Genomic DNA, 12529 nt, shown 5'->3' with positions numbered 1-12529 from the left:
TAAAGAACTGAAGCACAAGAACCAGAACTATACATTTAAAGCAGTGGGAGATCAGAGGCCAAGATAGTCACTGAGGACAGTGATGATGGGCAAGTAAGGCTTGGATCAGGACAGTGTAAGCAGAATCATTTTGTACAAGCTGGAGTTTACATAGGATTGAGGATGTAAGTAGAGCTTTAAAAAAAAAAAGAGCATCTCAGGCAAAGGAACCGTTTACACTGCCAGCAGGATTAGAAATTGAGATGTTCACCAGTTTAATGCAATTAGGGTTAAGAGATCTTGAGATGGGTTTCATGGACCAGATAAATGAGGAGACATGGGAGAGAAACTGAATGGAGATACAGGTTCAGGGCTGGGAAAGGGTGTAGTATGGGGGCAGGTTTGGCTTAGAAAGTAAAAGAGGTAGCTGAGGGTATCATCTGAAACTTCTTGATAGAGAGGTTCTTGAGTTCCTCACTTGTTTTAGATGGTGATAGAGTAGGCAGGGCAGTGGAGTTATCAGAGAAGGCTGGTAATGGAGATGTGCTCTCCGAGATGATTCTGGTGTAGTAGGTGGTTTTGACAGTGCTGGAAACGGCCCAGCCAGGTCGGATGATAGGAAGCTAAACCAGTTTTATGTCAAATGCACCCTTTGGACTTAGAGGAGTAAAAACAGGGCTATACCAGGCAGAAGGGCAAGGATGGGAGAGAGTAAAGGATTGCTAGGAACAAACAGAGGTGAGAGACTGATACATGTGTAACTGAATTTGCTGTATCGTGGTGATTGAACAATTAGAGGCTTGTGAGTTGGGAGTTTGAAAGTTCAGTTGTAAATGAGTTGGGGAAAGACTTTCTTTTCCCAAAGACTGAATTGGAATAGGGAATGCGGGTGCTGAGGGATAAAGGAAGTAGTTGTACACAGTCCTGTCAGTGATCAAGGCTGGATGTAGAGAGATTCGGAAGATATCAATAATGACAGGATTGCAATTAATCTAGACCTTGTATGGATAGATAGCTTATGAAGGATGAGAGCCGTTGAATTCAGAGGACTATGAGCTCTGAGAAAAAGCGGCTGTTGGAGAAAAGGAAAAATATCTTGAATGGAAAATCAGGTTGATGCTTGGGGCATGGTAAACGATGAAACTATTAAATGAGAGCTTTCAGGAGTGGAGCCAGACAATGCTGTCAAAGGAGGGGCGCAGTGGAGTGAACAAGGTGCAGCTTGGTCAATAAGGGCCACATCACCTACCATGGCAGTTTTGGCAGGGTACGTGGTGGCATATATAGTCAGTTGGGAAAACTATGGTAAGGTACATGGTGTCACCACTCATAGTCAATTTTCAGTTAGTCAAGATGTCGGTGTACAATAAAATTATGTGTCGCATGGATTTTGTCCACACAAGTGAAGGGAAATTCTACAAAGAATTTCTGGTAGAATAGGAGGTTTTCGTGGCGGATGGGGTGATCTAAATGGAAAATTTTGCTATCAAGGTTAGGCTCCAGAAGGTGTCTGGGTGAGATCGTCGATGGAGGACCAACGACAGGTAGTTGGGGTTGCTCATAATTGACAGGTGGTTCAATGGCCCTTTAGGAGAATGCCAAGAGAGGCACAGATGGTAGCTGAGGGCTTATGCAAGGAAAATTTAAGCCTGAGGCAGGAGAGTATGAAGTCAGAGAAGCAGAGTGGGTCATGGACAAAAGTAACCAAGAGGGGGGAAATGAAAGGTGACGACTGGATAGGGAGGAAATAGGTCAGACGGATCAAGAGACAAAACTGGAAGACAGGAGTAATTGGCTCAGGTCCAGTACAACAGGCAAGATCATTATAGGTAGAATATTGTCGTCAGTGTACGGGGGCGGGCCCGACATGCTGATGCATAAAATGACCCGCGATGACGTTGGGTGTGCTTCCTTGCGTAATTTCGATATTTCGTTCAGTGGGCTGAAGGGGGCTGCGCGCCCGCCAAATTGTCAATAGCCTATTAAGGGCATTAAAAAAGCAATTAACAACTCTGCCAGTTCAACCTTAAGGTTGGCGGACAGGCGAAGAGCCCAAGCGACCTTCACATTTTCAGGGAACCTCATCCACGGATGGGATGAGGTTTCCTGAAGCTTGTATAAAATAGATAAGTACATTTTCGTTACTTCACAAACATGTCCCAGCTCAGGCCTTTTCTCTGTCAGCCTCTTGATTTCAGAGCTCATTGTCTTCTGAATTCAATGGCTTTCATCCTTCATAAGCACAGGCCCCGACTCTCCCTCCACCCCCCCCCACCTGTACAGGTAGCGCCGAGCGCTACGGAACGTTATTATGCTGGGCAGGCTTTAATTGGCCCACCTGGGTAAAATGGCGGTACGCAGCCGATTGTAGATAGCAATCCGCTCCACGCCCATTCCCCCCAGCCTGCCCAACATAGGTAAGATTCATCCCTCTATGAATGGGCGGATTACATAGGTAGAAATTAGAAGTGAGATTTCTTGGTGGTAAGGAGAGTTCCTCCCTTACGCTATCTGCCGTGTATTGAATGGGTCAAAAATTATACTCAGTGCCTTAGTGTTACAATAAAATGCTACATCTAATTAACCAATGTCAGCCCACAGATGTAAAATATCACTGGATGAATCACCTCACCAAATACTAAGGCAATCCGCACAGAAAGACTACAGTTGCCCTTTCTTTTAAAAACAGACATGTGTCTATCTCTGGGTTCACTGATTCCCCAATGATTTATTGGGTAAATGCATCGATTCCTGGTCTTGCTAATTTCCTGACAGTTTACTGGGCAAAGGCAATGGGTCCCTGATTTGCCCCAATTCCCTGGTGGTTTAGTGACTAAAACACCTATGGTGTACGAGGGTCTCTAATCCTTTCTTAATGCAGATTCCATTTGCTTGAATTCTCATATGCTAATAGCAAAACAGAACACAGCAATTTTTCTTTAACATTCCAGCATCAAACAAGTGGAGAACATATTCCTGATTTAACATTCTACATAGTTTCATCCTAACATATTGTAAATTGGATATTTGGCTTGCAAATTATTAGAAGGATTTTTCAAATGCAGCACAACAAACTAATTTTACCCAAATATATAGCTTGAAATCCTCATTAAGTTAAGCAGGCCAACACAAATCTGAAAGCTTTTCTGGCTTTTAATATTGTCTGACAATGTTATTTCCTTTACTAATCTGCCTGTAAAAGAAAGATTCTTTCAAACTCTTAGGATAAATTTAAGAATGGGAAAAAAGAAGGCTTTCAGACTAATTTTCAATTTAAATAACATAAATATGAACTTCAAGAATAGTCAGTAGATGGAGACACTGTACTAGAAAAAGCATTCTCTATTGTAAACTGTACAATTTATACAGACTGAGGAACCAAAGAAGTTCTTTCTATTCTTATGCAGTTAAATTTAGTATGTAAATCAAACAATTTCTAATATTTAATTACTCGTTCTTTTTGTACAGTATATACTAATTGATCTAGTTGATCTGAATGAAGACCAAATGCAGCTTTTAGCTGAGACCAGATTAGAACAAAGAGAACTGGACCAGGATGCACAGATACAATATGGTCCCCTCTTACAGTCATACATTCTATCCTCTTTTTGTATAAATATTCTAACTACATGGACAATGACTTGGGAAACAGGATTTCTCTGTAGTACAGGTGAGGAGCTGAGGTAGTAATTCCAAGGGCAGAGGGATATAATTACAGTGTGATGTGCTTACATTAGCAGTTAACATTATAATTTGAAAACAGGAATTTATATTGGAAAAAGTTGACAGTAATATCTTTACTATGTTCCAGACAAGTCCATAGGTTATTCGTTTAAAAGCTTGTGTTTCTAAAAATGAGGGGAAAAAATAATCTGATTTTGAGACAACTCTAGGAACTGTTTGAAAATTGGTCTAAATTAATTTCATAATATAATATTCTAACTTCATTAACCCTAAATTCTGCTAATATACAGATGCATATCATTTGTGGTACTTACTGAACCATCTGATGCACTTGCACCCACTTTATCCCCAGCTGCATTCCAACACACTTCAAAGATTCCTCCTGTTCCCCTGTAGCTATGGACAAGAGCACCTGTCTGTAAACAAACCATTTCACTTCAATTATCAGAGACAAGACAATATCTACAATTTGAATACAATGAAGAGTGACTGTGAAGAGTCCATATGGTGCAGTGTGTATGCTTTTAAAAAGCAATTCAACTGTACACTTGCACTAACAGATTGCAGAGTCGGGGGGTTTGGTGGTGGTGGTGGGGGGGCGAGAGAATGGCACAGCCACCATTTTCTGTGATGATAAATATAACAGGGCAGTCATACATACAGAAACATTGTTTCTGCATGTTATAAACAGCCTTCCAACGTGCTTCTATGGTACAAACAAACAGTAAGATTGAGAAAAAGAGAATTTAACATGACTTCAACAGATGAAAGTACTTAGCACTTACCTGAGTATTCCAGATGTGAACACACTTGTCAAAAGAGCCGCTAGCCAGGTACCTGCCATCTGGGCTGAACGCTACACTGTATACAGGTTCCTGGTGTTTGGTCAAAGTGTGGATACAGATACCTCGGTCCACATCCCATAGTCGTACAGTAGAATCAAATGATGCACTGTAGAAAAAAACTCCAAAGTCTAAGAATGTACTTCAAAAATCCCACCAGCAGCACCCATAATAGCTTTTATCAGAAGTCTAAAAACACGTTCAATGTAAGGTACCCTCTCCAACCAATTAAAGAAAAATAGGCATTAACAAATAGCTCCAAGCGATTCAGACCGACGGATGCCTATTTTGGTCTCGGTCCTGATCAACAGCCAACATCCAAGCTGCAAAACTCAAAACCATATCGGTAGTGTGCATTTATTAAAACCTTGAATCATTCCAGGTTTTTAACAACTTCACAATATCACAGTATCTTTACAATGCAGGAGGTGGCTATTCAGCCCATCGAGTCTGCACTGGCTCTCTGAAAGAGCATTCCACCTAGTTCCACTCCCCTGCCGTATCTTCGTAGCCTTGCAAATTCTCTCTTTTCAGGTAGCAATCAAATTCCCTTTTGAATACCTCAATCAAACCTGCCTCCACCACCCTTTCAGAAAGTTTGTTCCAGACTCCAAACACCCTCTGGGTGAAAAATGTTTTCCTTACATCACATTTACTCCTTTTGCCAATTATTGTGAATCTGTGCCCTCTAATTCTTGAAGTTCTCTTGAGTAGGGACAGTTTCTCACTATTTATCCTGTCCATATCCCTCAGGATCTTGAATACCTCTATCAAGTCTCCTTTCAGCCTTCTTTTCTCCATGGAAAACAGTTCCAACCTCTCCAATCTATCCTCATAGCTACAGTTCTTAATCTCAGGAATCATTCTTGTGAATCTCCTCTGTACTCTCTCCAATGCCTTCACAGTCTTCCTTAACTATGGGGCCCAGATCTGGACACAGTACTCCAGATGAGGCCTAACTAGTGTCTTATACAATTTCAACATGACCTCCTTACTCTTGTACTCAATGCCCCTATTAATAAAGCCTAAGATTCTATATGCTTTATTAACTACTCTCTCAACATGCCCTGCCATCTTCGATGACTTATGTACATATACACCGAGGTCCCTCTGTTCCTGCACCTCCATTTAGAGGCTCTCCCTTTATTTTATACTGTTTCACCATATCTTTCCTGCCCAAACAAATCACCTGACAGTTCTCTGCATTAAACATCATCTGCCACTTGTCTGCCCAATCCACCAAATTGTCTATGTCCTTTTGAAGTTCAAGACTATCCTCATCACAGTTGACAACATTTCCAATCTTCATATCATCTGTAAATTTTGCAATCATGCCCGCACATCACTGTCTAGGTCATTAATATATATCAGGAAGAGCAAGAGTCCCAACATTGACCCCTGAGGAACTCCACTACAAACCTTCCTCCAATCTGAAAAATAACCATTTATCACTACCCTCTGTTTCCTGTTACTCAGCCAATTTCTTATCCAAGTGCCTACTTTCCCTTTTATGAGCTAGAATTTTGCCCACAAAGTCTATTGTGTGGCACTGTATCAAATGTCTTTTGAAAATCCATATACACCACATCAACTGCGTTTCACTTATCAACCTTCTCTATTATCTCCTCAAAAAACTCCAGCAAGTTAAACATGATTTTCCCTTGATGAATTCATGCTAGCTTTCCTTAATTATCCTACACTTGTCCAAGTGATTATTCATTTTATCCCGTACTATAGTTTCCATAAGTTTCCCTAATACTGAGGTCAAACTGATTGGCCTGTAGTTGCCAGCTTTATCCTTGCACCCCTTTTTGAACAAGGGTGCAACATTTCCAGTTCTCCAGTCCTCTGGCACCTCCCGTGTCTAAGGAAGACTGAAGATTATCACTGGTGCCTCTGCAATTTCCACTTTCACTCACCAAATGTTTACTGATTCTCAAGACTTCTCTTTTTGCCACTGAAGCAACAATAGCTATATTGTAATTAGAGTTTACTGAACAAAAATTTGCCTTTGATTGCCAGAAAACAATAATATCTAGCGCATATAAGAAACTCAAATGATTAATGGTTACTTAACTTATTAAGTTTATGCAATCTACTATAAAAAATCTCAAAAGCACAGACATACTTTATAAGTAAGAATACTAACATTACTTTTATCGGGGGAGGCTTCGGTGTAGTGGTAATATCAATGAACTAGTAATCCAGAGGCCCAGGCTAATGCTCTGGGACACAGCTTCAAATCCCACCATGGCAACTGGTGAAATTTAAAAGCATGGGATTCTCGCTAGGCCCAGCTCTTGCCAACATCTTTGTTGGTTTTCACTAGAAGTGCGTCTTTGATGAAATAACCCCTAACCTCCTACCCCTTGAATATTTACGAAACATAGATGATACGTTTGCTGTATTTTTGAATCTGCAGTTGCATGTAAGAATTTCCTTTATGCAGCTTAATGGGCACCATTCCGTGCTCAAATTCACCCTTGAAATGGAGCTGTCAAATAAACTCCATTTCCTCGATGTGTTAGTTGAGAAATCAGCCAATGGATTCTCTACCACTAACGACTGTAAGCCCACTTTCGCTGGTAAATATTTGCACTGGGATTCCTACAGTTACACACACTATAAGATTGGCCTTATTGGCAACCTTGTAAATAGGGCCCAAGCCATTTGCTTACCATGCCATGGCAGGTTGTAGAATTTGAATTCAATAAAAATCTGGAATCAAAAGTCTAATTGTGACCATGAAACCATTGCCAATTGTTATAAAAACCCATCTAGTTCACTAATGTCCTTTAGGGAAGGGAATCTGTCGTCCTTACCTGGTCTGACCTACATGTGACTCCAGATCCACAGCAATGTGGTTGACTCTTAAATGCCCTCTGAACAAGGGCAATTAGGGATGGGCAATAAATGCTGGCCTAGCCAGCGGCGCCCACAGCCCAAGAATGAATTTTTTAAAATGCAAGCTTGATGCCGAAATAGAGTGCATCAAAGCTATCTGGATCATTGCTGACTGTATATCGCGCTAATTCATGAATGGGCCTAAGGCCATCACTTTCTACCCTGAAAAGTGCAGAGTCTACTTCAAGGCCTGAACTTTTCCCCGCGTCAGGCAGGCTCAGTGGGAGTGGATGGCTGCGGTCATGGAGCTGACTGCCGTCCTCGTTCGGTTCCGCACTGCCATTTTACACGGGCGGGCCGATTAAAGCCCACCCAGATGATGTAAGCAGTAGCGCTCAATGCTGCCTGAGCGGGCGGGGGAAGGAGGGAGAGTCAGGGCCAGCGCTCTTTCGCGTGCACTTCAATCTCCCTGAGGCATGGAGCTGCCTCAGGAAGATTGAAGCGGTTTTTAAAAAATTTTTACAGACATTAACATTTTAATGAAACATGTCTCCTCATGTGACTGTGTCACACAAGACGGGACATGTTTTTATCTTTCATATTAACTTTTTAAGTTGTAGCCGACTGAAAAATCCTGGCCCAGATTATCCTGGAAGGGTAAGATGTCTCAAAAATTTGAACAACAGGTGAAGATAGCCATTTCACCCTGCTACAATGCAGTAGTAACACGAGCAGTATTCTCCAGTAACAGGATGGCAAAAAACATTCTGCCTACCACACAAATGAGTAATGTGGTATATGAATTTCAGTGCTGGCGTGATGCCAGTTATTTGGGCCATATATCCCAACAACTGGAGGATCATATCAAACAGCACGTCCCTTCAGCTATTCACAACAGGCAAAGTACTGACCGTACTCAACCAGCTCAAGCTTGCAAAACTCAGGACAGTGTCCAATGTTAGATATGATTCCCCAATTGGCCAACACTTGCTAAACAATCCTGATTGTGATAAAAATTACACCGATAACAATTTAAGATTATCAGTTGGGCTCGCAATGTAGCTCACTTACACGTGTTAGAAGCTACAAATATTCACACACCGGGCCTGTCCTTTGCAAACGGAAAGAACATGTCCATGCATTGCGCCTTTTTCAATTAAACAAAAACTTGGGAGACAGCCATTCCCTGGTTCATTCCCCTGGGCAATGCCAAGACCTGGTTTTAACTTAAACAAAATCTTGGAAGTTAACTGTTCTGTTGAAGGGTCATGAGGACTCGAAACGTCAACTGTGCTCTCCTCCGCCGATGCTGCCAGACTTAGAGTTTTTCCAGCTATTTCTGTTTCTGTTTTTGTCTTGGCAGTTAACTATTCCTTGAAGCATTCTCCATGGCAATGCTTCTACCAATTAGGGTCCACTTGCCAACCAATCAGCACCCTCTTTTCATGCAATATAGATTGTTCCTTTGAGATCTGGTGCTCTTGCAATTTTTAAAATATATTTATTAGTTCAGGTTGTGGGCATCGCTGGCTAAGTCAGCATTTATTGCCCATCTCTAATTGCCCTTGAGAAGGTGATGGTGAGCCACCCTCTTGAACTGCAGCTGACAATGTGGTGTAGGTACATCCACAATGCTGTTAGGAAGTGAGTTCCAGGATTTTGACCCAGTGACAGTGAAGGAACGGTTATACTTCCAAATCAGGTTGGTTTGTGGCTTGGAGGGGAAACTTGAAGGTGGTGGTGTTCCCATGCATCAACCTGCACCGTCGTTTTAGAAGGTAATGGTCAAGGGTTTGGAAAGTGCCTTGGTGATTTGTTGCTGTGCATCTCATAGATTGTACACTCTTCTGCCACTGTGTAAATGTGGTGGAGGGACTGAATGTTGAAGGTGATGGATTGGATGAATCGAGCTGGCTGCTTTGTCTTGGATGGTGTTGAATTTGAGTATTATTGGAGCTGCACTCATCCAGGAAAGTGGAGTGTATTCCATCACACTCCTGGCTTGTGCCTTGTAGATGGTGGACAGACTTTAGGGAGTCATGAGGTGAGTTACTTACCAAAGAATTCCCAGCCCCTGACCTGCTCTTGTAGCTATAGTATTTATATGGCTGGTCCAGTTCAGTTTCTGGTCGATGGTAAACCGCAGGCTGTTGATAGTGGGGAATTCAGCGACGGTGATGCCATTGACTATCAAAGGGAAATGGTTCGATTCTCTTTTATTGGAGTTGGTGGTTGGTCTGGCACTTGTGTGGCACGAATGTTATTTGCTACTTATGCGCTCAAGCTTGAATGTTATCCAGGTCTTGCTGCATATGGACATGGACTGTTCCAGTATCTGATAAGTTGTGAATGCAATTGTCAGCAGACATCCCCGCTTCTAACCTTATGATGAAGGGAAGGTCATTGATAAAGCAGCTGAAGATGGTTGGGCCCAGGACCTTCCCTATAAACAACCTAGTTTCATTAAATAATTAGCAGCTTTCCCAAATGTAGCCTGGGACCTGACATGCACATGACCTTTTTTTAAACATTTGCCTCAACACCCCCCTGTAGCTTATATGTCAGTGTTTTGCCTCTCACCACCATATAGCAAATTTACTAAAGCAATACAACACGTGACTGATACAAATTAAAAATATTGAACATAAGAACATAAGAGATAGGAGTAAGTGTAGACCATATGGCCCATTGAAACAGCCTGCTCTGCCATTCAATACAATCATGGCCGATTTTGGACTTCAACTCCACTTTCCCACCTGCTCCCCATATCCCTTGATCCCTTGAGATACCAAAAATCTATCCATCTCAGCCTTAAATATTTTCAACAATGGAGCATCCACAATCCTCGGGTAGAGAATTCCAAAGATTCACAAGCAATTGAATGAAAATATTTCTCACCTCAGTCCTAAGTAATCAGCCCCTTATCCTGAAACTGTGCCCCCTTGTTCTAGATTCCCTGACAGCGGAAACGGCCTCTCAGTGTCTATCCTGTTAAGCCCCTTTAGAATCTTGTATGTCTCACTACTGTTAGTAGTGCCTAGTGAATAGGCCTAGTGAATTCATATTTGTAACCGCTCGTTGCCTACTGTGTTCTATTCTTTTAAAACTCTTTCATTCCAGTTATATAGTTTATCATTTTTTCCCATATCCCACTGATTGGCAGCAATATTTTCTTTTAAGATGCAAGTGCTTCATTTATTGTACTCTGCTCCTTCCTCAAAATCTTTAGTCTTCTCTATCTTCTTTGTTTATAAACATATTCTTCTTCCCCAATTTGTAGTTCCTGAAACAGTAATTGGTAGTTGGGAAGGGAGAGAAAAATTCCTATTGTGAGGCTTCAGTAGCCAGCCTTTAAACAGGTGGCCACTGCCTGGCTCACCGCCCACAGTAGCATCAAAGTACTTCATGTGCATCCGCTGTAACCTCAATGAAAAGCAAATCTTGCCAAAATGCCCTGTAAAGTGTAGACATTTATGTTATTGGCTTAACCGTATAAAATGCAAAAAAAAATCTCCCTTCCAACTCATACCTCATAGCTGTTAACAACTTTTGTATCTTGTTTGTCATAGTATATTCTGGGAACTGTAATCCTGCAGGAACAGCATCAAAACTACTTATCCAGTAATCCAAGAATTAACTTGAGCACTCTGGTGGGTTTTGTAGTATTTCCTGGTTAGTAAAGGGTGGCCTGAAAAAAGCACTCGGGGACTTAATTGCTTGGCTTTCTGATGGTTACATATTTCCCACTTTATGATTTGCTCACATTTAGTCACCTGTTTTAGTAGAAACTTAAATGATTAATGTTTACTTAAGCAAATCAATGTTTTTTTCCTGTTGAGATATGATGCATTTTCAGGTGGAACTCCTTAGAAAGAATTGACAGATATTCAGAGATTCAGGACTTCTAATTATATAAATAAGATTCTTTCATACCTTGCTAACATAAGATTGGCGGTTGGATTGTTAGTACCAGGTCCTGTTGGACTCCACTTGATGGTATAGATTTCTTTGTTGTGCGCTTGTAAATCATGAACACATGTATCTTGTTTCATGCTCCAGATCTATATTAAAAACAAAATTGCATGAAAACCAACAAAAGGAAGTACTCATCTACAAACTCATCTACACCTCTAAGCTCAACACTGCGTCTTAATAAGTACATTAATGGATAATATTTTAAAGGGAAGGTCTACTGAAATACATTGTTTAATATGCATTTAACTAAAATAAAGAAAAGGCCATTCCGCACAAAGCCCATCCTCTCTATAGGTTATGTATAATTTTCCCATTTATCACCTGAGGGAGATGCCTACCCAAAAGTTAAATTTCCAGAATAAATTTGTATAAACTTTAACCTTGCCACTCCTAAACTAACCTTTGAGAACTCCAGGATGCAATATTGCAATCTGACTTACTTAACTCTACAACCAGTTGAATTCCACAAATGACAGATGTCTATATATACATGCAATTTGTTGTAAAAAGCCTATTTTTCTTAAAAGGTGCTGCACAACTTTGATTTATATAGGTCTTTTCAAGCAAAATAAAATATCAGAGTACACAAGCTGCAAAAATATACACTAATCAGAAGGAGGGTGGGAACTCAGATGGGGAACAACTAAAAGCAAGATCTAAAAGAAAGTTTTAAGAAAGCTTTTGACGGTAGAGAGGGGAGTAGCAAGGCAAAGTGGTTCTGGGGAGTTATTGGCAATGAAAGATTTTCCTCTAACAGTGGATCATAGGAAGGACTTTGGTGTTAGTAAAGCTGAGGGCACTTGCAGAGGCCAATGGCTGGTAAAGATTGTTCAGGTAGGGTTAAACAAGAATGTAAAAGAACTTAAAGAGGAGACCAAATATTTGTTAAGGAGACAGAAAATCAGTGGAGTTTACAAAGACATGGGGAAGAACTTTTGAGGATTCGAAACGTCAACTCTTTTCTTCTCCGCCGATGCTGCCGGACCTGCTGAGTTTTTCCAGGTAATTCTGTTTTTGTTTTGGGGAAGAACTTTCCTGTTGGCGAGCGGGGGTGGGGCCTGCTCGGGGACACATAAAATGACACATGTGACGTCGGGCAGGCATCCCGACGTCACTGCGCATCATTTGTATTGTCAGTTCGTCGAATGCGCAACCATGTCGGCTGCATGCCCGCCGAACTGTCAAAGGCCTATTAAAGCCATTGA

At 41.3% G+C, this 12529-nt stretch overlaps 1 protein-coding gene across 3 annotated transcripts in view; it reads right to left on the bottom strand.

The window, feature by feature from the left end:
- The window catches only part of tbl1xr1a (tbl1x receptor 1a), a 199943-nt gene that overhangs the window by 6599 nt on the left and 180815 nt on the right, over nt 1-12529 (bottom strand). For all 3 annotated transcript variants that reach the window (XM_041210960.1, XM_041210978.1, XM_041210968.1), the window contains 3 exons: nt 11283-11410; nt 4449-4614; nt 3978-4079 (listed from right to left, as the gene is read on the bottom strand). In XM_041210960.1, coding sequence (XP_041066894.1) covers nt 3978-4079; nt 4449-4614; nt 11283-11410 — 396 coding nt within the window. The remainder of the gene's footprint in view (nt 1-3977; nt 4080-4448; nt 4615-11282; nt 11411-12529) is intronic.

The sequence above is a fragment of the Carcharodon carcharias genome, chromosome 2, assembly GCF_017639515.1.
Source record: "Carcharodon carcharias isolate sCarCar2 chromosome 2, sCarCar2.pri, whole genome shotgun sequence".
Classification (NCBI taxonomy): domain Eukaryota; kingdom Metazoa; phylum Chordata; class Chondrichthyes; order Lamniformes; family Lamnidae; genus Carcharodon; species Carcharodon carcharias.
Note: the sequence above shows the minus strand (reverse complement) of the source record. Positions and strands in the feature narration are given on the sequence as shown.